General features: G+C 40.1%; 1 protein-coding gene across 3 annotated transcripts; it reads right to left on the bottom strand.

Annotated features, from left to right (window-relative positions):
• Positions 1–4,283: 4,283 nt before the first annotated feature.
• ETAA1 (ETAA1 activator of ATR kinase) lies at positions 4,284–23,495 on the bottom strand. 3 transcript variants are annotated; one of them, XR_010070225.1, is made up of 10 exons: positions 23,195–23,495; positions 22,125–22,262; positions 21,776–21,852; positions 20,064–20,182; positions 17,597–19,722; positions 15,519–15,659; positions 13,055–13,134; positions 11,018–11,129; positions 7,347–7,523; positions 4,284–4,366 (listed from the first exon to the last, which is right to left on the bottom strand). XR_010070225.1 is itself a non-coding variant. In XM_063328399.1 (6 exons), exons 1-6 carry the CDS (start codon positions 23,418–23,420, stop codon positions 15,544–15,546), a joined length of 2,802 nt encoding a protein of 933 aa, XP_063184469.1. In that variant the 5' UTR covers positions 23,421–23,495; the 3' UTR covers positions 14,377–15,543. The 3 variants fall into 3 exon arrangements, 1 of the variants encoding a protein (XP_063184469.1); XR_010070226.1 differs by lacking the exons at positions 4,284–4,366; positions 7,347–7,523 and adding an exon at positions 10,133–10,193; XM_063328399.1 differs by lacking the exons at positions 4,284–4,366; positions 7,347–7,523; positions 11,018–11,129; positions 13,055–13,134 and having other exon boundaries at positions 14,377–15,659.
• Between the last annotated feature and the right edge of the window lie 4,224 nt (positions 23,496–27,719).

Here is a 27,719-nt window from a genome sequence, read left to right as displayed (position 1 = left end):
TTACCATGTTCACAGGCACGCAAGTGTGACGCCTTTCTTTTTCTCCCTTATATTAACTTCAAAAGCTCAAAACCTATGCCAGTTAACCTTCCATAAAGCTGCTTTTATATGGTCATCATACATAATCAAATGATGGATTGCATGTCAAAAAGTCACAAATAGCGAATGTTTACCCCTGTTACAACTATGAGAATTACGGTATTGCAAAAATGGAAAAAAGTGACTTCACCCCACACCAAAAAACTGCAAATAAAACACATCCATGTTGGTAAATACCCAAACAACTTTTGAATAGATCACTAGCAAGAGTATAAATCCTAGAGTGAGGCAATCTGTACTCATAGCAGTGGATGGAGATCAGAATATGGGCCACAGAGCTTCATCTTTATTGTAACTTTTGACTTTCCTTAATCAATGCTAAAATCTTTAGGTCTGATTTCTCATTTCAATGGCTTTGTGTAATGTGTCTCAACCATACCTCATCTAATTTAATAAGATGCAAGCTAAGGAAGTACTTAAGTTACTTATCAAGGGTTTCAGATGACACATTATTATTGTACTCAAAAGTCAATATTTGCTAATCATGTTAGTACAGGAACTGATCCAGGGCAACAATTCTTGAATTGCAAAGGCATTTAAGATTAATTAAACCTATCTCCTCCTCACTCGACACATACACACACAGCACACCCCTCCTCCGCCTCTCTTCTGGAATGGACAAGTTGGTGTCTCGGTAGGAAAAATGGGTCTAGTCCACAGCTCTAGGATGAAAAACTATTAAGTTTCTCAGCTTTCTGCCCCCACCGTTGGTCTGCTTGTTCGGAGTCTGGCTTCAGCCATTGGGGTAGTTCATGTTGGGATTGTGCCCTTTGTCTTTGACACCGGTATGGTACCAAACCGATTGATTGTGTTCCACCCGTGATCTTTGCACAAGAGTGTGGTTGAAATCAGGGAAGAGCTGCACACTGAGCAAAAGCAGAGCCAATCTGGGCAGCGGGATGCAGGTTGAGAAAGCCTGATTGCTCATTTTGTTTCAGTTGGGATTGCTCATCTAACAGGCTCACACTTCAAAGGTGTTGAGCAAGCCTTATTCCACACAGTGGCAGAAGAGCAGTGAGTTTACACTATATTATTCATTCTAATTTTTCTTTTATCATACATAATGGGAACAGTGAAAAAATGATCTATGTCTTTCTTCCTCTGTTTTAAAGCTGTTGATGAATGTGGCGTGTATAACATGAAAAGATTTAGTGCGTTTCCTAGGGCTAGGTACAACGCGAGCAGGCGATGTGCAAGCTTCCACATGCAGAGCTGCCAGTGCACTTTCAGGCTGGATTTGCAACCCTTCTGCCGTGCCAGCCTCCGTCTCCTCTGAGCATACCATCAGCTGCTCAGAGGCGATCTCTGCCTCTGTACATGCGCATATGATAAGCGATGTGGTGACTTCCTGATATGATCATATATTTATTCAGAACCTGGCTTAGAATGAGATACAGATTCGCCTTGAAGCAGGAATCTCTTAGGAGCTGAAATGTGGCTTACCTGCTACCCAGCATATATTATTGGAGTTTGTATATTATTGTGGTTTTCCCTTACTCCTTTAAGCCATTATTATACTGGTCTAAATTGCGTAGATTAAATGTTTATATGAAAATAATAGAGCAGAGTGGAGAATTGGAATCAGTCACGTTAGGAGAGATTCTGATCTACATAAAACTCGGGGAAAACACAACAGCGAGGCTATCTGCAGTGGATTAGCCCAGATTTACACTTATAAATGGAATAGTAGTATTGGAAACTACAGGTCTGATTCACCGTAGAGTTACTTGTAAAATTGGGGTATTGCAGAGGCTTAAAGTGGGAGGGGTTCACTGTTATCGGGAGATTGAATTGATATTGTGTATTAAATCATACAGTGACTGCATGGGTTTTGATCTAGGCATGTAGAACATCAACAGCAAATTAAAAAAAAAAAGTAACTGTTTTGAGTACTGCAGTACCTGGTCTACTTAATCTCAGATCAACCCAGTATTAAGTAAAATACTCAGATGCATATTTTACGAAATCAAAGTGACATGTTCTGTTTAATATTCCAGTTACTGTTAACTATTAATCTGAATGTGCTAATAGTGGCTGTCGTGTAAGTCTAGCATCTGAAAGCCTGTAAGCAGTAATCCACTATCCTCAGGTCATTTTTTTGTATTCATTCAATTTAAAATATGAGACGATTTACCCTTTAAAGTTTTTTTTCCTCCCCTCTTTTTTTTAATTAAACATTATTTTATGCATGTCTTTAAACATACTAATTGATTCATTTAGACCTGCCACACACAGGTTGAGTTACTAATTCTTTTATTTATTTATTTTTCTTTAAATCAATAACGATGCCGTTTTTAGCTGCTTTGGAAGTATTCAAAATCTCAGCTATTTCTCTGTGTGGGCATCTGTTTGCCTCAGTCGATTGCTGGGACAGGGAATGTCACACGTACCTTTACTGGTCTATGCAAACTCAATTTGATAATCTTAGCTCATCTCCCAGTGGAGCGCGTATCTGTGTCACGAATGTCACCTTTGAAACTGGCACTAATTGGCATTCATGTTGGAAGTCTCAGTGGAGTGGCCATAGACACAAGGTGAAATTTTGGCTCTGTTGAAGGCAACAGGAGTTTTGTCATTGACTTTAATAGGGTCAGGACTTCTTCCAGAGACTGAACTGCCTCTCATACAGATGTTCATACTGGGCTGGGAGCTTCAAACCCTCTGTGTTTGCTCATGACTAATAAAATGTGTTTTTCTGCTGACCTTCATCCTTCCGCTGCCAGGATCTAGTCCTCTTCCTAAAGGACAGAGTGAATAAGCCCAGAGAAGACCTCCAGCTTCCTCTTGCACTGTCCTCCCTACCTTACTTCTCTTTGTAATTGACCATAATGTCTTTCCAGGCCTAGTGCAAGTTCTTTGTCTTCTTTTATCTCTCGATTTTTCTTCTGTACTTGTGTATTTTTTTAACCACTCTCTGTTTTCTAGACCCTCTGCTTTCACACATGCTCTTGCTACTTTGTCTTGAAAAAATGAAATTCCTTTAATTCAGTCTGCTTTTTTAATAACCCACTGATATTCTCATGTCTCTTGTCTCCACATTCTCAGAAGCTGCTGTTTGTTCCCACCTCTAAGTAGCTTCTCTGTCTCTGATTTTTAACAGACAGGCTTCTCCAGCTCTGCACTTGTCTCCATCTGAGGACAATCTTTGCCCTTCTCTTTCCTCATCTCTCCCTCCCAACACTTTGCTTCTGTAATTCTCTCTTTTTTTCATTCCCGATTTGCTTTGGAGATGCAGCCTGACTGACAGCTCCTTTATTTTTTTTTGTGCCTCCCTTTGGCACTTGGTCTCCTCATTGCCTCGCAGAGGTATCCGTGTGAGAATCCTCGATGCAATCGCCCTTCTCTGCCAGTCACTCTCCTCCTCTGCCAGTAATGTTCTTGTCCGGACTTTCATAACCATCTGCTTCTGCACATCCATCTGCCACTTCAGTATTGGCTTGACTTCTTAAGGTTAGTTATTTACCACTTCTTCCTGATTTTCAGATCCTCATCTCCTCTTATCAGTTACACGGGCTGTCTCCTGGGCTGTCTCCTAGACCATCTTTTATCCCATCTTGCTGCCCCTTCTCCTGCCATTGATTGTCTTCCCTATTGTGGTGGCAATCACGATTTTTTTCATCAACACAAGCTAAAAATGTTATGATCATCTCTGTTCTTGATAGACAGTGTTGGCAAGATCTCCCTGCGTCCTCCCTTCCATCTAAAATGCTGCTAGCCAACGCCGCCTTGTCTCCACCAGCCAGCAGCTTCCTTGATTTTCTACTGCCTGCTATAAGAAATGCAAGCCATTAAAAAAATGGTGAAATCTATTGCTTGAAGTTCTGCTGCCATTTATCTTCCACTCCCATTTAGCCGACTGCTGCTCCCCTTCTTCTCTTTTACAGGTTTCCTCTGTCCCTTTTTTTCTGTCTTTGCACTTTCTGCTGCACTGCTCCATAGACAAGGAAGCATTGTTTTTGTTGTCATCCGTGAGCAATTTTTTCTTTTGCTTCCTGACACCTTTCAATAAATCGCACCTCTAAGCTCTCAACTCTCCCTTTCTCTCAGTCAGGCAGAGGCTTTAATGCACTAGAAGACAAAAACTGTGAGACTGGCCAGAGCCCCATTAATGCAGTCTCTCATGCCCAGGCACAGCCCTAGAGAAGTCCGTTAATGTCCACCACGTTACCTGCAGCCTGTGGAGATGACAGACAGTAGTGGTTGGTACTTGTGTTTGTGATCCACAGAAGGTGCTCAGCGTTGTTAAGAAGGTAGAATAAGCACTATCCTGAGAAATGAAATAATTGCATTTAGGGGGAGAGAAATGAAGAAAACAGTGAACACCTTGAAGCCTGGAGCAAAATGGAAAGCAGGAGTTGCTAGTTGTACAACTTCTATTATCTTGCATTGAAACACACTGGTTTGAAAGATTTCTGTTAAAAGTTAGCGAGTTTTTGGTACACACAACTACTTTTTGTGACTCGGAAAGCATTGCTACTGGGTAGGAGTTAGAACAAGGTCATCTTGGTGAGTTTTACAGAGCAGGGTGAATTTTTTGCACAGGTTTTTATTTCATTTTGCAAAGTTCCCCCAGCCAAGCTAAAAGGGGTGCTGGATGAGTGTGACAACTAATCTCCCCAGGATAAATATTTCTGTGTGTGAACCATTAAGTGAGATTATTAGAAATATTCCCTCTGATACAGGGAGAGTATATAATGCCACACAGTGCTACAAAATGTTGCATTCTTTGGTACCATGATCTAAAGGCCGTGTAGGCCTTGACTCAAGAGTCCGGATGTGCTGCAGACAAGTGAGTCATTTTCCAGTTCATGCAGGACTGACCTTGATTTTATGAACTTCGGGTCAGACCAGTATATCCTGTGTTGTGCAAATGACTCTCTTTTTGTGTCAGGATCCTGGTATAGTTTGGACAAGGTCTAGAACTGAAGGTTTTAAGTGGTGAGAGCTCCAGAAAAATGAAAGGAAGGATCCAGATCTAGATCTCCAGCCTGTTTTAATGCCACAACCTTCATGGTGACCAAAACTCCCCCATTACAGGAAACCAGGTAACCCATGTATTGTGCTGATCCATTTTTCTTACAGAGTGCGATAAGAAAGGTTTTCCTTTGGAAACGCTTCAGTTCTGAGCCAGCTTGGAGCTCTGAGTCTGTTCAAGGCTTCTCCATGGTCTAGAAAATCTGAAGGTGGCTCTGCAGCGCAAAGTCTTGTCTTCTCCTTTCCCACAGTGGTCGGTGTGCTGACAACAGGCCCAGCTGGCTGTCACTTGGCAGCCAGGGCCTAGTCCTGCCCTCTGCATCGCAAAATTGATTTGGATATGTTTATATGATTTGGTTTAAGTGGGACTTAATTACTGTAGATTCCTGTCCTCATCAGGGCTAATCAAGCCCCATGACCCCTTCAGCACAGCAGTGGATGTCCATGCAGTACTGTATTTATCTAAGAGCACTGAAAATCCGTGTGGCTTACCCAGTGCAATTCCAGCTGCAAGTAAATTTTTCCAGACACGTTCAGAATATACCTTAGAAAGGAACTTAAAAAGGCATTTCTCCATTACCCAGTAGAACATTGCAAATACCCATCTTGACCAATAAAAGGTGAAGCACACCTGTGCGGCTGGAGTGAGAAATCACAAGTTTCCCTCTGAGCTCGAAAGAAAGTTTGTGCGTTCCTGCTGTGCAAGGACATTTTATGTATCGGAAGTCAACATTCTGCATGTTCAGAGGAACAAATCCTCCGGTTGTGTAAAGTGTCCCCAGCTCTACAGAGGAGCTGTGACAATTTACACCAGCTGAGGTGCTGCTCAGCGTTTTTGGTTATGGGCCTTATTTACTCCTGGTTAGTTAGAGTTCCTGTGGAGCTGTTACGGCACAGGGTGGGTGTAAATCTTTCTTTAGATGCCTTTGGAGAAGTTAGGAGATAGAACGCCTGTCTATAAAGTAGAAACATCCTTGAGCATATGCCTGGCATAACCTTACAATAGTATGGTGCCATAGCGATCTGCAGTATAGCTATTTTAACCGAAATGAAGATCTGCTAATAATGTCCACTAAAAAGTGGCCACACAGGATAATTAGGTAGTGAAAAAATCCCTTTTTGTTTTGGAATAGCCCATTTTATTGGGGTCTGCGTCTTTAAGCGGTTACATCCCTGAATAAACTTAGCTCCTCATCTGCCCAGGAGTGTTGTGCTGACTTATCTACTTTTTCTGCTAGAAATTGTTTAGTCAGGGAATGGCATCAGCCACTCTTTTATTGAAATAAGTTTGTTAAACAGTTGAACAGCAGTCTTACGTAGTTAAGGCCTCGGTACTGTCACAGCGCAACAGGTCTTACTCATTGTGGTAAAATCAGGTCAGTGTAAAGAATAATTTAGTTGTATGGCTAGACTGTTAAACACAGCTAGTTTCTCTAATTGACATCTCCCTGTGGTGGGACACGGCTGTGCCACAAAGGTTGTGTGGCATTTTCACAGCAAGGCCCTGAAATACAGACATTTCAGAACACCTCCCTCTCTACAACACCGTGAGTGGTGCCGGCAAAAAAATGGGGTAATGGTGAAGAAGGAAACTATTACTGGCCTTTGGTAAACCTCCTTGAGATCAGCATGCACAAAGCCAGCAGTGAGTCAGGGGGAGGAAAAGCTCTGTCTCCTGAGTCTTCTTCTGTTCCTGTCCAGCCTGCTCCTCAGAGGAGGCTGGTTCTGCAAAGCACAGCGTGACATTTTAGTGTGTTTTCTGCATGTGATATGTGAATTGCAAGGGACACAAAACTGTCCTACAGAAAGATGTATTTCTAGGTAACGCTAAGGGGAAAAAGCAGGCCCTCATGAAAAAATATTTCCCTAGCAGTTTTTAGCTTTAAAGATATTACATTACAGTACGACTTCCCAAGAGTGTTCTTGCAAGTCATTTATACCATAACACATAAAATAACAGTAAGCCTCCATTAGTACCGTGGCTACTTTTGTAATCAGTTTTGAAGAATGTGCACCATCAGTGGAAATATTTTGATTTAAGTTCATACTGAGGAGCAGTCTCAAAGTTATACTCTAAATTACACTTTAAAATAAGCCCCATGGTACATCCCTACAATATATATGGTGTGCTGACTCTGTGTAATTAAATTCTTGTCTAAAGTTGTCATTAAGTTGCAGTAAATATTGAAGCTAGCTTCATTTTAAAATAGATTTACTTCTGGATTTTAGCTGATAAATAGTCTTGTATAGAAAATTAATTAAAATATTCATACATATCTATAACAGGGCAGGACTGGTGGTTGTAGCAGCACGCAGAGCAAGCAGACTGGCAGTGGCTTCCATCAGCAGCAAGGCAGCTGACCGACAACAACATGGAGAAAAGCACAGGGTCCCACACAAGGCTTCTCAAGGAATTAAAGTCCCAGGCCCTCTCCCATCTTCTCGCATTCCTAGATCAGAAATAACATTGAATTCCTTATTAATTAGTGTAGCACAAGACTTCCTGTGAGTAACAAAATTTAGGCAGGTTTGGAGGGTGGAATTAATCTTTTCTCATATGTGCTCAAGCCATCATGGGTACAACACTACCATTAAATGAAAAGGATGGGGAAATTTCACTGAGTAGGTTGGGGGAGAGAAGGGTCAGCTCTTTAGAGAGTCTAAAAAATAATGCTATTTTTGAGAAGTTTGATGAAAGTGAGGGGAGTGATGGAGGAGAACAGTGTCAAAACATCCCTGTGTCAGCAGAAGATCTCAGGTGTGCATTCATTTTTATTACTCCCTAGAGAATCCACGCTGGATTCTCGAGCTGTGGGGACTCGACCAAAAAAGCTTCAATTGGAACTTGCATCTTTTAGAAACTAGATTAATTAGTCTGTAGGAAATCAGGCTTGATTACTTTCAGTACTCACAAAAAGACTTGTGTTTTTTCTGGAACACGGACAGGCACATTGCTGAGATGACAAATATATCCAACATGTCTTCCAAGAATCTCTTTCAGCCTTTCATGAATGTTTGAATCTCTCCATTTCCCAAATGTATGCTTTTTTGACATTTTTATAACTAACAGGTGTTTTATGTAGTTCCATTGGTGCCTCAAACTTTCTCCAGAAAATGAAAAAGGGTCCGTCTTTATCTGCTTTACACGGATTGACATTATCTTAAACCATCTTCAAATTTCTTTCCATTCACCTCCATAACTCTTTCTACAGGCTGTCCTCCAAACTTTTCTTCATATCTCTATGGTTATCTATTAGAAAACTGTCACTTGGGCAGACTCTTTTTAATGTGTTACATTGTCAAGATTTGACACTCTAATGCAGTGTATTCAGACTTTTTTGATCTCTAGAAATTTTTTGTCGGTGATGTGGCGCCTTTCAGAAACTTCACATACATAGATTGCTGTACAGCTTATATGACCTTGCTGGTCTCACTCACCCCGCACGCATCCTTTAGAAGCAGTCCAAGTATTGCCCCCCCCCCATCCACAGATTACAGACTGTACAGCTTTAACACATCAAACTTGGGGTCCTTAAATGTTAGGAGTGGATGATTTATGTCTTAGAAAATATCTGAGTTACAGATCTAACTAAAAGTAAATGTAAATTTGAAACTTGGTAGATAGCTCCAGTCTCCTTGGAGCAGGAGTTTGGTTGTTGTGGAAGCCTTAATAGGCCATGATTCTTAGATTACAGAACACGCTTAACGACCACATCAAACATTGAGGGATTACAGTTACCAAGGGAGTGAGAGGAAAAAAGCGCTGAGGAGGTTCAAAAAAGCCCATATGAGATTTGGATGGCAGTTTTCTGTGAAGGGCCTAGGTCAGCCTTTGGGAACTGGGAGAAAATTGTAAACAAAATGAGTCTATGAGACTTCGCCCCCAGCCCATAAACGAGCATAGCTTTTTTTTTTCCTTTCTAACTATTGGCTGGAAATCTGGCATTAAATCAGCATTCAGCATGCTGAAAATTGAGCAAGAGATATGGAAAACATAATCATTCTATAAAGTTCAGTTTCATTTATTCATTGCTAACACTTATTCAAGTTCAATAACAAAATACTTATTAGTGTTAATGTCATCTTCATTTACAGCATTAGAGTTTGCAAAAACATCTGTCCCTATCCAGGTACAGTGTAGCCTATGAGAAGCAACCAGGAAGACAGGGATTCAAATTTGTGATATTTCTAAGCATATATTTCAGGTTTTTGCTGTGGAACATGAGAGCTAATTATTTTTTTTTTAAAAAAAGGCCTTTGCAAGTCGTTATCGGTGAAGGAAGTATTAACACTTCATCTGCTAAAATGTTTCCAAACTGTTATGCAAGCCTTGGATAACACGTTTGTCTTTCTCTCATTATGTCTTTTATTTTTTCCTTGAGGTTCAGCTTTCTGTAGGTCTTTAAGACCCAAAGATGGAGCTAAGTATCCAGTGGGATATTCAAAAACAACTATCCATCAAGATCTTTTCCATACCAGTGTGAATCACAAATGTGACTCCCCATGAGTAACTTCTCCAGGTGCTTAAATATTAAATAGCCTTAGACACTTGGCCCTACAGCCATGATTCTGCAAAACATGCCCAATATATGCTCAGTTTTAGGCATGTAAGAGATCCCACCCTGCTCAGCCAAAAAACCCCACCCCAAACCCTAAATTGCTATGCTCAATTAGAATATAATATTTTATTTGGACATCTTCTGTTCACGGAGAGTGTGGCAGCACACGCAAAGCTTCATTCCCATGTCTACGTGGGTCCTAATTTTCCAGGGTTACAACCTGAATCAAGTTTTTCCTTTAGCGAGGACAGGCTGCAAAGAGCAGACAAGCTCATTAAAAAGGAAATCTATAAATCTTGTAGTCCTCTCCTCACCTCTGTTAACTACATTGTTCGAGATGAAAGCTGTTAACTGCGGCTTTTAAAAAGTATGCGTAACTGATGCCTTTTTCCAAAAAAACTTTGAAAATGCGCATAAACAATAACAACTTCTGATAAATGCAATGCTGGTTTACTAGATTTATGTGCTAAAGACAAGAACTACTTACAATAATGAAACACAGGGGCTTGTTTCTTTATTTGCCTGAGTCACTCCATTACCTCCGGTGCTTTAAGGAAATTGCTGCAAGAGTAGAATCAGGCCCTTAATGGTTTGCCAGCTACCACACTGACATTACGCCCAGACAATAGCCACCGACATTTATATTTAGTTCCACAAGAACAGCGCGTTAGATATCCTTAAGTGTTTTAAGAGGCAGGACTTTTCTGACTATTCTGACAAAACCAGCAGTGAGCGTAGTAACCGGAGCTTTGAACAAATATTGCAGTTATGATTTACAACACAATTGCCAGAGTCTTCCTAGCTTCATCTTTGATGGCCACTTACTCAGGCTGTCATTTTTAGCTCCACGGATTATATCTGCCTTGGCCTCTTCCACAAACACTGGACTCACTGGAGTGTGCTGCAAACAATACAGCTCTCAAACAATGAAGCATTTGTGTTCATTTTCTTCTATTTTATCTTTGGAATTCTACTATTTAGGTCACTATCTGTTGCTTCCAGCTATTCTTTCCTGACAAATTGTAGCTCTTTTTAGGCTTAAAAAGATATAATCAATGAATTCATCTATGTTATTCCTCTGGGTATAAAGGTCTAGATGTAATAAGTGGTATACGTACTATAAGGTTACACTGCTGTTCCTGAACTGCAGCCCTAAGATTAATTGTGCTTTATAGGCCAAAATTTGAAGAGCTGCTGAATGCTGGCCTCTCTGAAAATCAGATACAACTAACACAATAAAAACCCAATATTACTAAATTTCTCAAATGCTTTGAACATGATCCCTCAGCAGCACAAACTGGAAGGCTGAGAATGTATGTATGTATATTCCACAATGCATAATTTTAGATACAGATAAGGAGAATAATGATGAATGGATCCTTTACCTGATCATATCTGCCTTTCCTAAAAGAAAAAAAATCCACCACAGTTTTACTTGAAAAAGACAATCCTTGGATTTTAGCGAGTAACATCACTCATCGTGAAATGCGTCGATATCTGTGGAATACAAATTATACTCAGGTATGGGGACATACAGGAATTCCATTTACATTTAAACTTAAGCCCACTGATTGCTCTGCTCATGTAAAAAATTATTATGCTCTGAATGAAATGAAGATGAGTGCTTAAGCAAACAGTCATAAATTAATTTATAATGAAACATGACAGTCATAATTTAATTTAGAATGTATTTAAGATTGTCGTTACTATTTGTGTAGGTCTTTTTTGCCTGGAGGAAGATGTGGCTTCATAGTGAAATGTCAGCTATTGAAATACCAAACTTTTTATGTGTACATGTGTATTAATTAATTAAAGTGATGTAGATACTTTCTTAATGAAGATCTGTTGTCTACTGCAAGCAGTCAGACAAAAGACTGTGTGATTGAGGCACATGTGGCATCAGTGGGTCACCGAGAACCTACTGGGAAGCAGGAAGGATGCTGAGCATAACCTGTAAAACCTGTGGGGTCGTGGGGCTGCCGCCCAACTTCCTTCCTCAGCGGCGAGAAGAGGGAAGGTAACAGGAGAGCATGGAGTGGGGCTGCAGCTTTTGCACTTCTCATCTGCTGTCCAAAGCAGTTGGCTGGCCATGCGCAGCAGAGCAGCTGTCTAGGCCCAGGACCACATCCCTGAAATATCTGGTAGGCAGGTGGCCGCTTTTGCTGACATAGAGCTGAGCACATCTGAACTGCAGTTCAGGTGCCTCACATCTGTATTGCCCTCTCTGCCCTCGGAGCACCTGAAATATGCCTGTACCTACGCCCCTCGGGTTAGGAGGCACCGAGCCATCTCTACCTACACCCCTGCTGCCTTGCCGGCTTTAACATCCAGATGTTTGAGAACAAGGCAAAGGTTAAACTCCTCACGTCTGCACCCCTGTCCACATCAGAATGCTGCCCTGTCTGCCGTGCTGGGTCCGTGTCCAGCACCCTACCCATGCCAGCGGAGTAGAAAGGGGCAAAGGGCACTTAGACCCTGGCACTTACAGCACAGGCACTCGCAAGAAACAAGCTCTGTGGTCTGTACTCTTTTAAGATAGATATATATATATATATATCTGTCTAGACAGTCTATTTTTCACTAGATGTCTTCTAAATCGTTTGGATGTTTCTGACCAACCAATATATTATATTTTTAAAGACAAAAATTCCTACCTTGTGGAATTTTATCTTTGATATTGTAGAGATTGTTCTTATTTGTAACTATTTCTAAGCTCTAATGAACCTTCCACCTGCGTGGACACCACCAATGAAACTATATGGGATTAAAGTATTTCTCTAAGCTTTTCACTTTTATCAAATTTGTCTAATAAAAATGGGAGTGGCTTAATTTTAATGCAAGAAATTATTTCTGTTTCTAATAGCGTCAAGTCACAAAAAGAATTAACTCTGTTCAATGTGTCAACTGAGAGACGGTATGGTAGGGTGTTTGAGGATAGTTAGGGGGTGACCAAAAAACATTACTAATTTGTCTCAAGATCAGTTAAGCAACCATTATCCCAAGTAACATTTAAGAAAAAGGAAATTACAGGCCCTGAAGTGTAATATTTGTGCTAAAAATAGGTATTTATGAAAAAAGTAAAATAAAAAAACCAAAGCCCCTCTGTTATAATTGGTATATTAGGAGAGGGCAATGGATGCATTTGCTGTAAAATGTCAAAATTGAAGTGTTTCACACTGATCAGCAAACAAATTCTTTAGATATGGTCAAGCAGAACATAGGAAGTACTTGGGTTAAGCAAGTTAAGTGACAGTAATTAGTCAAAAAGTAGTTTGTGTCTTCCCCCAATTGGAAAGTTTGCAAAGGGTCCCTTCCACACTTCTTGTGGCAACACAATTCCCCCTCTCGCACATTGAGCTCTTATTTTACAGCCCAGGAGACAAGAGGGTTGGTTAGATGCTCATGTTAAAGCATATTCTTACCCTGCTTTCAGGGGGAGACCAGTGGTGGCATTTTAGGTGGGCAGCTCCAGAACCTTTCTGTCCTGCAGGCTGAGCATGACCTGGAAGGACAGTAAACTGGTTTTAAACTTTGAGTGTGCTCAAAGACACATAGGAGCAAGCATTCTGGATCTATCATTTTGTTTGCTGAGCTTGGGTAGCCATCATATGCTTAGCCTATATTTTATGTTATGTATGTACTATTTATCCCAATTTCAAACCTAATTTAAAGTTTGTCCTTTCGCATCAGAGAATAAAACCTTCCTAAAAAAATACTCTCCAAAACCCACAACAGCTCCTTCCCTCTTTTCCAGTTAGCTTATCTTCTCAAATCAGAAATATAATTAACCATATTATCCTTGAAAACAAAAATTATCCTGGTTCCTTTATAGAATTATTTCTAGAGAAATATCCTGGGGAGGGAAGGGTGGATAAGCTGAACACTGTCCTAGCAAAAGCCTCATTTTTATCTTTCTCAGTAAGATTTGACATTCTTGTGTATCGATACCTTAAAAGCCAGTTTTGTAACTCTCATATTTAATACTGATAGTAGAAGCCTTTTTTCATTGCCACTGTCTTGGCTAATAGTGCATCTGGCAAGTTACCCGATAGCTTAGATTTTCCTAGAACACCACAGAGACAAGCATATCCCTCAGATACACACATCAAACTACATTCTCAGGATAAACAGAATTTTTGCAACAGCCACTATTTGAGGTTTACATTTATTTGTCATACAGACGTGCAACTCTTGTGTCTCAGAAATTGTTTGAACACTGCCAGCAGAGGCTTGACAACACAAGTCTTGCTATTTCATGTTATTTTATCTGTTAGGGGTATTATTACAATGAAGTTCTTTGAAAAGCTGAAAATATTTTTTCTGGTTAATTTTCAGTCAGATCAGTAGCTGATCCAACTCATCATATGCTGCCCAACGACTGAAGGACAAGGAGCTGCAGCTACAGACTGTAAGTAACGCTTATTGAGCACCAGCACGGTCTTTTGGGGATTTGATGTCACAACCAGCTAACTAGCACCAAGAACGGTGGTTAATACAAAAGCAAATTCACTAGTTAAGTATTTCAGGACCCCACTGCAGATGGTTGTGTGTAGAACCAGTTCCCCCACCAAGGATTTCTAGTTTAAATGGATCAAAGGAAGCACTTTGTCGCCACTATAGGTAGAAAATTGAGGCATGCAATAATCGGGTAAATTACCAAGAGAGAACAATCAGGTAAAGTCCATATGGAATTCCCATTTCATTCCCTTTTACCCATTTCTGTAGTATAGTATTTTCCAGAACAGACTAGAAAAATGTAAAAAAGTTTAATGATGATTTACAAATATACAATACTTACATTTTTAGGAATTACAAAAATGGCACATACTACAGAAACCAAAAGCTTCCTCTAACCTTTGGTACATTTCAAAGTTATTTATTTACAAAGAAAAATCACAGTCACTTTTCAGAGTGTCACATGTTTACATATAAGCATTTCTCAGTTGAAAAATATCTTGCAGCTTACCCACAGGCAGTTTTTGCAGTTTGAGCTCTGCACCCATCTATCACATCAAAAATTCCATCAGCCCCTGTTAAGCTGACATGACATTGCATTTTTATGTTTCAACAGCCTTTAGTTTGAAAAATATGTACAACACATAAGGCTAAACTGATTCATAGTTGTTGAGATTTCACCTGGTGTATTTTATATTGCTCATAGTTTGATAAAATGACATAGGCTACCTTTTTTAATTAGCTCGGTAAAACATATTTAGAAAAAGGTGGTCCAATCTTATTAGCTAGCGTATTTCCAATTCTTCATGAAGGCAATTAATAAAAAAAAATAAAAATGTCCTTTCCAGGATGCTTTTTCACCTTATGAAGCTTACATGAAATTCTTCCTTCACTATGTACAATTCTCACCTAAGGTAAGGGAGACAAACTGAGCACACTTTCCAAATCCTGTTCATTTCCATTAGTTTTCCAATGTTGGATGTTTTCTAAATTGTACTTTCATTATATCAAAACTTAAAAACTTTCTTCTACCTGAGAGCAAACATTAGTATTTTTTAGTCTATGTGTACTTGAGAGTCTCTCATAGATTGAAATACTTGCAATACGAGAAATACAGCCCAAACACATACAATATGTTTTTGAGATCTACTTATGTGTGTATACAAACACGTTCATGCTCTGATGATTTTCAGACTACGATTTCCACACATAATAGTATGTGAACTGAATACAATCTTCATTGTGCTGAAGGTAGTTTGGGACTACACATTAACAACTGTAGTTTTTTTATTAAGACTAAATACCAGAGTATTAGTTATGGTTCAGGTCAAGATTTTTTTAAATTGAGAAATAGAAAAAGCTTGGCATCAGTAGCTGTGAACAGTTTAAAGTGTCTTCCAGCACTACAGTATTTCCCTCCCGAAAACTTACTCCATAGACAAAATAAACTCCAAATTCAAGCATCTTTATAGAATGCCTGCATTCTGGATTTTCTCCGTGCAAGAGCTTCTTGTTTTTTTCTTTCAATCTCTTCTTGAGAACACTTTCTATTTTTTTGTTCCACCACAGACACTGTAAATAAAAAAACATTTATTAGGAGCCTTCAAGTTGTTCAATATGTATTTTAACTTATCTGTTTTCAGTGTTTGAAGATCTATGGCAAGAGCACACTGTTTTGATGTAGCAGGCACCTGAGTTAAAAATGGCTCATCTATCCTGTCCCCAAGGCAGGAAGGGGTTAAGATGCATGACCTTTGTAGTGCTACTGTTCACTACCTTCCAATGAAAATACTGGGATGCAGTCATTTGCTTCAAGGAAATTTTACTTGGTTGCCCTTCAAGTGAACCTTGTGGCATCAGGAGCCAACATAGGAGATTGCAATGGGTTAAGAAAATTAAGGCTATCGGATTGAAAAGGGCTCTACAATTTAGTGAGTTAGGCATGGAGGTGGTATAGACACAGGGGTCAGATACAGTACAGATGTCACACAAATAAAACCCAAAAGGTTGAAAAAAGGTCAAAAGTAGCAATAAAAATTGGCAAAGGAGACAAGAACATGATAGCTAAGCATAATATTTTACATGTTGTGTTACAGAACTATAAATTCCCATACAATAAAATCCTGATGTCACTGGAACTAACAGGAACACTCCCTGAACATGTCAAGAATTTTACTGGTTTTATACATCAATTTCTAATTAATGAATTTTTAACAAGTAGTCTTTCAAACTGGATAAAGAAAACAAAGGGTCTCTCTGCTTCTTAAAAAAAAAAAAAAAAAAAAAAAAAAAGAGCCATGAAAAATTACATAACAGTTTTTGAATGGATCACTTAACGGCCATTTTTTTGTTACAGCAATGTCACCAAAAATTTAAGAGGACAGTTGTTTATCTGTAAAGAAAATCTATGCTACTCCTTTTCATTCCTTTATTCTCTAGAACATTCCACAGAATGACTAGTTGTCTCTCCAGTCCCTTCTCCCTTAATACCCAAAAATGCTACTTTTCATTTATCTGCTTCTTTGCTGGGGAAGAAACACAGATAAAATACTGATTCTTCAAATAACGCTGTCTGATAGTTTGCAGGAATTAATTTTTTTGATGTTTTTGTAACATCCTGAAAATTTGAGGTTGATAAAGTACACTCTAAAGTCATGTTTTATCAAAATTAATATTGATTAAAACCTCACCAAGCCATGAGATCAAGTAAAAACAAGACTGACTGGCACTTGACTGGTTCTACATGTCCCTAGCAAGTAACACCAGTGCATGGAATATTACAGACTGTAAACTGATGATGGAAAAGTAACTGACCTCCCCTATAGATGAAAGAAAATCGTGTTTAGACTGATAACACAAGAATATTTCACTGGCAATTTTAGCCACAGAGCAAACAACAATACAGGCCGAGTCTTCAGAAGTGTTGAATGATTCAAGGTTCCGATTTCCAGGTGTACAATAATAAAAATAATTTGGCATTCTGTTACCACCTGCTGCCTTCTTTCCCTGCCCCACCATTAACTGGGGTTTTAGGAATCATGGCTGAGATAAGTAATTTTTAATGTTTCTCAAAATGAACTGTAAAGTAAAGCACAGATTCACTGTGCTACACTTTCCCTATACTACAACATTTACTATGTAGTAATATTGCTATTACTACAACTATTAGAAAATAGTAGTATTTTTAAGTAACAATTTAAGAATATGGTATGCTGAGTGCTGCCATCAGCCTATCCTAGTGATTCTGAGTGTCTATGGAGAGAGAGTGGAATGAAAATGGGAAACAGAAGTCCTTAACTACAGGAATTTAAGAGATGCGTCAGGACAGTTTTATTTTGGAGAAAATAACCTCCAAATTCTCATTAGAATGTTTACTAATGCCTAAACTGAATGGATGAATATTGAAGCCTATTATAATTTGCAATACGGTATGAATTTCTCTGGCATTCTGATTACAGTAAGAAAACAAACAGAAACAGTCTTAACAGTGACACAATAAAGACAAATACCTGATGTAGACAGTGCAAAAGACTCTGAAAGGTGCCTCTTGAAAGGTGGCTTCTTATTGTCAAGCTTGCTGTGCAAAGTCAAGTTCACATGATTCTTGCTTCCTTCCAATCCCTGCCGCGTAACTCCAGCACCAGAATGACTGCCTGGATTTTCAGGTGCTACATGAAGAGCACCCTGAAAATTGTTAGTCTTTCGGAACTTAAACTTTGAAGGCACAAGTGATGTTTTGTCACCAGAACTGTTATTTGGCATCTTTCCTGTATTATACAAAAGATTTGGGCTGTCTAATGTTCTGCTACTAAAAACGTTTGCTGCATTAACAGCGCTTACTTCAGAATGAGACTCTCCTGCTGGCACAAAATTTGACCTGTACCATTTTCCCAAAACAGCCTTTGTAGTATCTTCAGATGCAGCTTGATGACAGTTTTTAGTCAGTGTGTATTTACTCTCCGTAGAAGTGCCTGAGATCACAGTTTGAGGACTTGAGACGTTTTTACAGTTCGCTGTGTGACCTGTTGTGGCCAGCCCATGTGTAACCTTTGATGAATTCCTACAGGAATCATTTAGTGAGAGCGCGTCCTGTTTTGCATTTGTTTTTTGCACCAAGAGGCGATCAGGTAGTCCTTGTTTAGATGATGGGAAGCTGTTATCAGCATTTGATCTGGAATGAATACTGGCTCCTTGCATAGTTTTAGCTCTTTCATTTCCTTGTTTAACATCCTGGCCCTGAGTCTGCTTTTCTATGTCATCACACACCTGATACAACAATTCATCATCCTCACAGTTTGCATCCCAAAGACTGTCAGATTCACAAAACATATCTAATATCTCGTCAGAGAATTTTGGTTCACTCCAGTCATCAAATGACTTCTTTGGTATTTCAACCTGATTTAAGTGACCTGGATTAGCTTGGTTAACCACTTTAGTTAGGTCATTAGGTTTCGTATTGGTAGAGACACTGGATGATTGACAGAAAATATTGTGTGTGCTCTTCCCAGGTTTTTCAGTCCGTTGTCTATGAGGATTGGATCTTGAAGGAAAAAGAGGAAGAGGATCGCTTTTAGGCTGAATAGTTTCATTTACACTCTTAACTTGAGATTGCACTGAAACAGTAATATAGTTCAAATCACTGTTTTGAGCACTTTTCCAACTAGAATTTATTTTATCTGGCTTAACGTCACATTTGCCATGAAAGGCTATGGTCGCTGTCTTTGAGTTTTCGATCTTATTATATGGCTTTTGTAAAGAAAGAGATTTTGCAACATTTTGTGTGTTTTTACTAGAATGTTTCAGAGGTGAAAACTGAAAACTGTTAGATTTGTGTACATTCCCCAAACAAGTTACTGAATTGCAACTACCTCTTTCCCCTGTTCTGCTGGCATCACTGACACCATGTGCAGATGGATTTGTAGGAATTGGTGGTGCTTCTTCAGTACTTATCAATTCAGGATTTTGGGTTATTTGCATGACAAAAGAGTCATCTGCCAAAAAATCTGTATCCCAGTCATCAAAATCATCATTAACTACTCCAGCAAGCTTACTGGGGACTGCCAGTTGCGTCTTCAAAGAACAAGTATTTTTTTTGCTCAACGTGTGAGTATCAGGTTTTGGAATGCTTCCTAGTGCATGTGGAGTATCTTTCTGATATGCCTCTGAATTACCACATTGCACGTCTTTAATTTGCTCAGGAAGGCGTTCCTCTTCCAAGGTGCTTTTATTTTCATGAAAACTATTATTTAAAGAAATACTTGATAATCCTTGGCTCAACTGTCCACTACATTTCTGGGTAGAGCAATCAAACAGAGCACGAAGAGCTATTTCAGCCTCAAGGTCTATAGACTTTTGACTGCTAGATTGACAGGGCTCTGCAGCGGGGATGCCAGTGCTCTGTCCGACTGGTTTCAGAGACAAAGCAGTATCCTCTTCAGAAACTTCATCAAGGAGTGATTTCAGGTTCTTCATATTTACTTCATCTTTAGAATTATTTACAGACTCTGAGGCAGTCTGGATGAAGTCATGACCAAGCTTCCCTTGTTCCTGAACAGCATCTAGCTCTACTAGATTTTTATCAAATTCCTTAGCCAATTTCATGAGTTCCTCTTCAGGATTTTTTATTTTAAGATCTCTATATTAAAAAAAAAACAACAAACAAAAACAGAAGAGAAAGTCAGACCTACTGAGAAGTTTAGCCAAGCTCAATAACATGACCATATGAGATATTCATTCTCTAGTTTAACAACTACAGAGGATATAATAGAATCCCACCACTTTCAGTACGCAGTCAGCATGCAATCTTTTTGAAAATTCCCAATAAATACCCCAATTAAGAAGAGATACCAAGCCCAAAGTTAAAAGCATTCCGTATGCTGATGTACAATTACATGTCTCACTCTACATAAAGGAACACCACATACCCCTTTTTGATGAAAGCCCAGCTGTTATGGTTAAGACAAAACTGTAACTTACCTTGTACAACTTAACTTTGTCCTAGCTCGCACTTTTACTACTCCAGGTGTACAGGGAATGGCATCCTCACCAATCCATGTCCCTAAAAGGGAGCCTTCATTACAGGCTGCTTTTTCGTCCTGAATGATTAGATTTATAATGCTTAGCAATTTGATACCAGATCAAGATTGGACTAGACACAAGCCTTGCATTAGTTAAAATTGCTAAACCAATTAAACTGGATCAAATCTGTTGAAAGCCACAGATAGGCCCTAAACCAATGCAAGCTAAGCGAGATTACTGCAACATTTTCTACTGATAGTTGTATCATTTTAATATCAATTTAAACCAGGAACTTCAATTAAAATTAACTGAATTTTACTTTGGTGCTCAGATCTAATACTCTATTTACTTCAGGTTAACACATCATCTGCAATATTCACATCACAAGCTGTGATCTAGTTTACTTTAGTATACTACTAAGGAGCTCCTTGAGATGCGCTGTCTTTATCCACTTAAAGTAGCATTAACAGATCAGAGAATTTGAAAGAAATCATATTCTGTATGCTTCCAGGAAAAAAGTCTGACTTCTTCCATGACAACTCATTTATACAAGAATGAATTTAAACTCTTTCGGCCTTTAAACAGAAATAAGTGAAGTTTAGAAACTCAAGGAATTTATTTCAGAGCTTTAAAGTTCAGGTTTGGATTTGAATTTTGAAATTGAAGAGATACAATACTGCAGTGGTAAAATCTTAAAATGTGTAGAGGGCCAGAGCCGAATGTTGGAAATTGCTGCATGCCAGCCAGCAAAAGTAATTTGAACTTTACTAATAGGGTATTTTGAGTAGTTTTGTTTTTTGTTTTGTTTTGTTTTTTCAAGAAAAAAGAACACAAGCAACAGCTAGTTGTAAATCCAACCTGATATTATTTACATTTAGGACAGGGCTGTAATCATTTAAAAGGTAGAAAGCAGCAACATGTATCAATGATTTTCCAATTCTTAAGTATAATTTTTCACAAATATGCCAAACAGTGAATACGTTTTACATGGCCCTGTCAAATAAGCAGGCATATTTTGCAAGCTAAATACTACAGAAATGGTTTGGGAATAACAGGTTCTCTTCTTGCACTTAATAAAAGGCAAACAATAAGCCAGCATTATCTTATTTTCACTTTCCAGACTGTGGACATCAGGCTTACAGCAAGAGAGGGAAATCAAGAGCATGGCTTCTAGGGTAAAAAGGCAATTATTTAGAGCAAGGAAGCAATGTTACTGTGTTTATTTTATTGTGGTGTCTCTCTTGTCTTGTTCTTGTACTAGCAGTCATTCAAGATCATTCAAAATGCTTAAAAACAACTACCAATTAAAATCCAGTATGTGAAGGAACACTTACCTTCTAGCAGATTAAGGATAAATAAACACAACAGTATTCCTAAAACCAGGGCAGTAACTTGTATTCTGAAAGTAAAACTTTCTAAAATGGAGCTGCTGCAAGTCCACTTTCTTAATACATCCTTTTTTGCAGCATCTGTGACTTACAAGAGCAACCAGTCAAACGCTATGCTTATGATTTTAATTCAGTCCAGTTTTATGAACATGTTTTGTGCACACCCAATTCTTACCATGTTAAAGAAACTACTGTAACTAAAATTGAGCCTTCACTAAAACTGAATACTGCAGCACCGTTGTTTGATGACTGCATATACAGAGCATAGAAAGTAACAATTACCTGAGGAGCAATACGATTAACAATTTCTGAAATTTCTACGGCACATCTACTGGTAGACTGTTTGGTTTTTCCATTGCCTATGAAAACAAACAAAAAACCTTCTTAAGAACTGCAAAACAATTCAATTTATAAAGTTCGGTCTTTCTCAAATAAATCAAATACATGTGCTAAAATCAGAACTTGATTCAGCGCTATATTGAAGAATTTATGGGTTTTTAATAAAAATAAACCAAACAACCAAACCATGATAACAGAAAGGGACTTTTTTCCAGAAATTTGATAACTTTCTGTACAGTCCTGCTGCATGCCTCAAACAGACGCCCCGAAGTCTGGGTTTTGTTAGTATTACCTAGTCTGTGTGCAATTGGTGAATGAGGATCCCAAAAGATTTCTTGCTGTATATCGGTGTCATTAACAGGAGAGCTGAAAGTAGGTATTCGGGATTTCCTACTCAATGACCTCTTTGGTGTTTTATGTAAACATGACTCTGTGTAAACAGAAAGATGATCCTTAATAAAAAATAACAAATAAAAGGACAAAATATCTTAGAACATACAAGACAAGGCATAAAGATGCATTAGGAACTTTAAGAAGAAAAATCAAGTTCACACTCACCAATATTCCTTCACTTAGAACAGGAATATTGTTAACAGCCATACATTTAATGCAGAATATGACTATTTTTGTCAGTTACATCACCAGAGATAACAGAGCATTATGTGATACTGACAGCTATGTGCTCAGGATGAGAATCCTCAGTCCTCCCACTTGAGGGAATACCTACATCAGCTTAGGTTAAGAGAGAAACTATGTATACCTATATGGGAGAATATTTTGTATCCTGCCTTGCTCTGTGTCTTTCACCCAGACTATGATTTCGGTCACAACTTTAATGAACTCTCAAACTGTTCTGGGTCACAACCTACCTGTGTCCATACTTCCCTCCACTGGGCCTTTTCAACTAGGACCCTTAAAAGCAGGACTAGAGCTATTCAAAACCAGCTTGCCGCTGTCTCAGATCAGTAAGGAAACTGAACACACTAGGTGAAGCTCAACTAGTCACCCCTGCCCTTTAGAAATTACGTTGCAGATGTGGAAGCCTACAAAAATAAGTCTAAAAACTGCAATTACTATGTGAGAAGCATCTTAGGAGATACTGTGCACTTTAAGCGCTTAGCACAGACGAGCTTTATCCTCTCCTCGACTGGATTAGCGTCCTCAGTCGGTTCTAAGTATCTGCTGGGGGGGAAGATGCTCTTCCTCACTCCCTGACAAGCGCAGCCCCTTCCCGACGCGCGGGGGGGTCGTTACGCCGCACGGGGCCCCTCCTCACAGGCAGGCCGCGCCTCCCCCGCCGCTCCAGGGCTAGCGGGCCGGGCTGGCCCCGGCACGGTGCCCCCGGGGCTGCTCCCGCCGTACCTGCAGCGCCGCGCACCGCCGCCTCCCGCGACGGCGACGGCCGGGGCGGCCGCGGCGCCTCCCCCGCGGGCAGGCCTCGGCCCACGCCGCCTTCCGCCACTGCCTCCTCCGCGGGGGGCTCCGCCGGCCGCTGCCGCGTGAGCTGCTCCTGTTGCTCCTCGCCGCCGCTCCGCCTCCTCAGGGCGGCGGGCCTGAGGCAAGGCCCCTTCCGCCGGCTACCGGGCATGGCGGGCGCTGCGGCGGCGCCGCATCCACCCCGCCGCCGCCGGCGCCGCCATTTTCCCGGGGAGCCCGCCGCGCCGCCGCCGATTGGCCGCCGCAGCGCCGCCTCGAGCGCCTATTGGTCCCCGCGCGGCGGGAGGGGCGGGACGCCGGACGCGGCAGGGAACTTGCCGCTGGCTAGCAGCTCGCGCTGCTCTCGCCGCGCGCCGCTGGCCCCGCCGGCCCCGCCCTCTCGCTCTTCGTGAGGCGCCTGCGCTGGGGCGCTGGGACGGGTGGTTGCCCGGCGGCGGGCCGCCTTCGGCCTTAGCGTGTTCAAAACCTTGAGTCCAGTGAAAGAAAAGCTAAATCTGCCGCCGCCAGAGGGGCAGGATGTGCCCTTCTGTCCCTGAGGCGCCTCGTGTTTCTCTGAGGCGGCTCCCTCTCTAAGGTGGCTTCATCTCTAAGGCGGCCTCACGCCCTCCATTCGCCCGTGACTTCTGGCCTGTGCTGGCTGCCGCCATCCCACCAACCCTCCAGTGGTCCAGGTCTCTGTTGAGGTCCTCAGGGCCCAGAAGAGGGGTGTGCAGTGAGGGTCCTTCAAAGAAAAACAAGCCCAGACAGGCATAAACCATTTCAGCCCAGCACGGGAATTGGGGCTGGCAAAGAGAGACTTACAGAAGCCAAATTTGGTAGGTAAGAAATTAACATGAGGTTCCTGAGGGACTGTGATATTACATCATTATTTAAAACAGTATAAATGCAAACACATGTATGTATTACATCATAAGGTGGATATTTCCTCCCTGAGCCACTAAATGTAAATGTATAAACATATCTACCAAGTATATAGGGTCAGGGAGTGAATTAGTTTTATAGGTCAAGCAGTGAACTAGTTGGTTGCCTGCCTGGTTTTCATTTAATCGATTTGGAGTACTTTGGAATCACACTTCATTTATAAGACGCAAACAGGGGATTTCAGTCTAGGATCGGGAGTATGAGAAGTTTTTAAGTCACCAAAGAGTGATTCCCCAATTCATGAAACCTTCTCTTTCCACCCGAGGCCTCAGGCAAACAATATGTTTTTTCACTTTGTCATTCTCATGAGTGTAATTAAAGACAATAGAAAACTTTTTAATAAGGAAAAAATTAAGTACTATGTATTAAACAGAGAAACTGTGTTATATACATGGTTAAAGTATCACAGTTAATCCCAGAAAGTTGTGACATTTGAATAACAGCTTGTTTATGTCTTACCTATCAAATACGAATTGACTCAAGACTGAAAAAATGGGTCAAGAATTAGGCTCCAAAGTCCATCGTAGACATCTGAACATGGCTACAGCCATACTAACAGGGGTAGATCTTTGCATTTGTGCAGTGTGGTGAAGGTATACATGACCTTTTTGACCGCTGGTTTGCAATATCGTAATCAAAAGCTGTATGCACCATGCAGGTACAGAAATGGCTTAGCTGTACTCTTTATGCCTTAGGTGCAAAGTAGATTAATTGCTCATTGTTTCCAGTTAAAATGGATACTGAGAATAAACTGTCTTTTTACAGTAGTGGTAGATACAACTTGAAGGCTAACAAAACATTGAAATCAACACATTTACTAGAAAATGCTACTAGAATCTTGATGTCTCCTGCCACTTCCTAGTGACCTCTTAGCAGCTGGATACTGTAAAGTGGTCTGCTTTCATACCCCTGCATGTTAACAAGCATAGTCTGAAATACTGTCATCAATAATTAAAATTAAGTGACATCTGTCATATTCACTAAGTGCTATGAATTTTGGAGTGCCTTCTTTCATTTCTTCCTTTCTCCAAGCTCATTGTTCGCTAACCTCATTCATAAAAAATGTGAATATTTGCCACAGGTCTTTCACACCTTAGTGAGGTTTTACTCATACAGTAAAAGCATTTTGAAAAAAAACCACAAAAAATGTGTATCTAGTTCTGCATGAGAGATCTTGTTACATCAATTTAAGTGTATGCAAAGTTATGTTACGAAAAGTTGGCAAAAAAAAAATCATCTGCATGTATAGAAAAGCTGAACAGGTTCATGGTGGAAAAAATCCCTCACTTTCCTGATGAATAAAAGTATGTGTATCTCTTTGCAGTTTAAGAACTTAGCTCTGAGCCAATGCTGTTTATTAAGTTAAGAAATGTAGTGGTAGAAGTCTGTGATGTTGAAGGGTTTCTCTGTGGAGCTGTAGCCTCAAGGAGGAGGGAGTTTACGTTCCCTTGTCATGGCACAAGCAGCTGGATCAATGGCTAATTGTGGTGAGGCTGCGTTCCAGGGACTCGCAGCAAACTCCTAGTGCTGCAGTTGTGAGTTCTACTTTCGAATCAAGAGGGATAAATAATGGAGGAGATTGAATGAATAATAAAGTTAGTTTAGTTTTTAATAGTACTATAAACTGCCCGAGAACTTGTCACTGTATTTTATGAGACAAGGATCTAAAAATGGAATGAAATAAATGTGGAAGATCTGAGAAGTTTCCTAAGAATTTCCCATCGGTGTAATGAGAGCATTGAAAATAAGAGCGAAAAAAAGGCTCCTTTTTAAAGTTCTTTGAGCACAGAGCTTTAAAGTGAGCATTTTTATCTTGGAAAGAGTATGGGTCATTAGGTTTTTCAAAATATCTAACATATTGCATTGATGTAACTAACAAAGAGAAGTGACTTTATGTTATAGTTTATCTTTCATTCCCGTTAGGGCTGGAAAAAAGGGAAAATCAATAATAGTTATTTTCAGTGAAAATATCAAGATTTGTGAGAGGGTGGAAGTTGTTATAAATAATGAAATTAATTTGACAAATACTGCCTTTTTCCAGAATGTTTTTAAATGCTCTGTGACATTTTCAAAGTGAGCTATCTTGCGTTTTTTTGTTCCCAAACTACATTTTCATTTCAAAATTGATTTCTTTTGGGGGACTGAAAAAGAAGTAAGCAAAACATGCAGATGCACTCATAATTTATCTCCAATGAAAACATGTGTGTGTGCATTTTAATCACCTGAGACCAGGTGAAAAGACAAAGCCCTATGTTCCTTGGATAATTTGTTTTAAAAAATGGCGTGGCTACAAACTCTACTACTCAGTACAATTATATGCTACTTTAAACATAAACATGTTCTCTTCTAGGGAAGGAACAGTTAAATAAAGAGTGTATGTAGCGGGGTAGCCACCTGTACTATGTACCTAAGAAAATATGACAAACAGGTCACAGTCTCTCCTCTCCTTCTGCAGGTAGGCGTCTGGCAAGACAGGAATCAAGAAAAGCCATAGGCTTTCTAGACCTGAGAGAACCTGGCTCTCTCCAGTTGTGTACAAAAGGAAAACACAAAAGCAAATGTTAACAAAAGCAAAATGTATCTAAGTTTACAACACTGCTGCATTAAGTCTACAGTTCTGCAGAAGTCCTCAGGAAATTTCAGGGGTCCTGAGCACAAGAGTTTCTGGCTGTGCTTCCTTGCTTGGTGCAGACTGCCCTCAGCCTTGTGTATTTCTGCAGAGTGCGGCTCAGCAGATGTGCAAAGGAGCACTGAGCGAGGTCACTGAGGTGCCTGATATCTTCTAGCCAGCTGTGCCCATTCAGAGCCGGCTTGGGTGTTTGTGTGCAGTGCTGCCTGGTGCCGCATAGGCATACCCTGGTATGTCTGCCTTCGCATCTGTCAAAAGGAGATAATATTGCTTACTGCAGCATGGGTTGTCCTGGGGATAACCACGGGGCCGTTGGATATGGCGGTGAGGGGAACTATATAAACAGAGGAGTGAATTTAGATGCTTAATGTAAGATGCATTTATAAATACAATCCTGTGGACCCAAACAAAAATAAACGAAGACACTGGTATAAATATTAGCTATGAAAGGAGAATATTCTAGCCACAGTTTTCTGCCATCCCCCTCCCCCCTGAAATCCTACTCATCCATATATTCTCTTAAGAAGCCTTGGAGTGTTTACTAAAACAGAGCACCACATGACAGCAGATAGTTTATACAAGTTAACTGCAAGAGATATGTGGGGTTTTGCCTTCTTTGGGACCTTAGGAAAAACTGAGAGGGTATCTGAAATGTTAACTTAATGGACAATAATTTTTTCCATCCATAGGGGAACACAGGCATCGTGTGTGTATTTTTGCTTTTATTAATAGCATTTTGATAGCACCGTTATAAAGCTTGTCCTTGGCTTGCCTTGAAATATCATACTGAGTTCACTTATTACAGAATGTTACTTTAATTTTCCAAGGTGAAATGTTCGCAGAGCAGAAACTGGTGAGGAAAATATGGCCAAAACAGTTACATGTACCTTTATTTTTAAA

Source organism: Chroicocephalus ridibundus, chromosome 3, assembly GCF_963924245.1.
Source record: "Chroicocephalus ridibundus chromosome 3, bChrRid1.1, whole genome shotgun sequence".
Classification (NCBI taxonomy): Eukaryota; Metazoa; Chordata; class Aves; order Charadriiformes; family Laridae; genus Chroicocephalus; species Chroicocephalus ridibundus.
This window is presented reverse-complemented; position numbering and strand designations above follow the sequence as displayed.

Coding starts and splice junctions, on each gene's coding strand:
- ETAA1 (XM_063328399.1), bottom strand. CDS start 23,420: ATGCCCGGTAGCCGGCGGAAGGGGCCTTGCCTCAGGCCCGCCGCCCTG. Junction 21,853..22,124: donor ACCAATTGCACACAGACTAG/GTAATACTAACA, acceptor TTGTTTTCATAG/GCAATGGAAAAACCAAACAG. Junction 15,660..17,596: donor TTTTGCACTGTCTACATCAG/GTATTTGTCTTT, acceptor TTTTATTTACAG/TGTCTGTGGTGGAACAAAAA.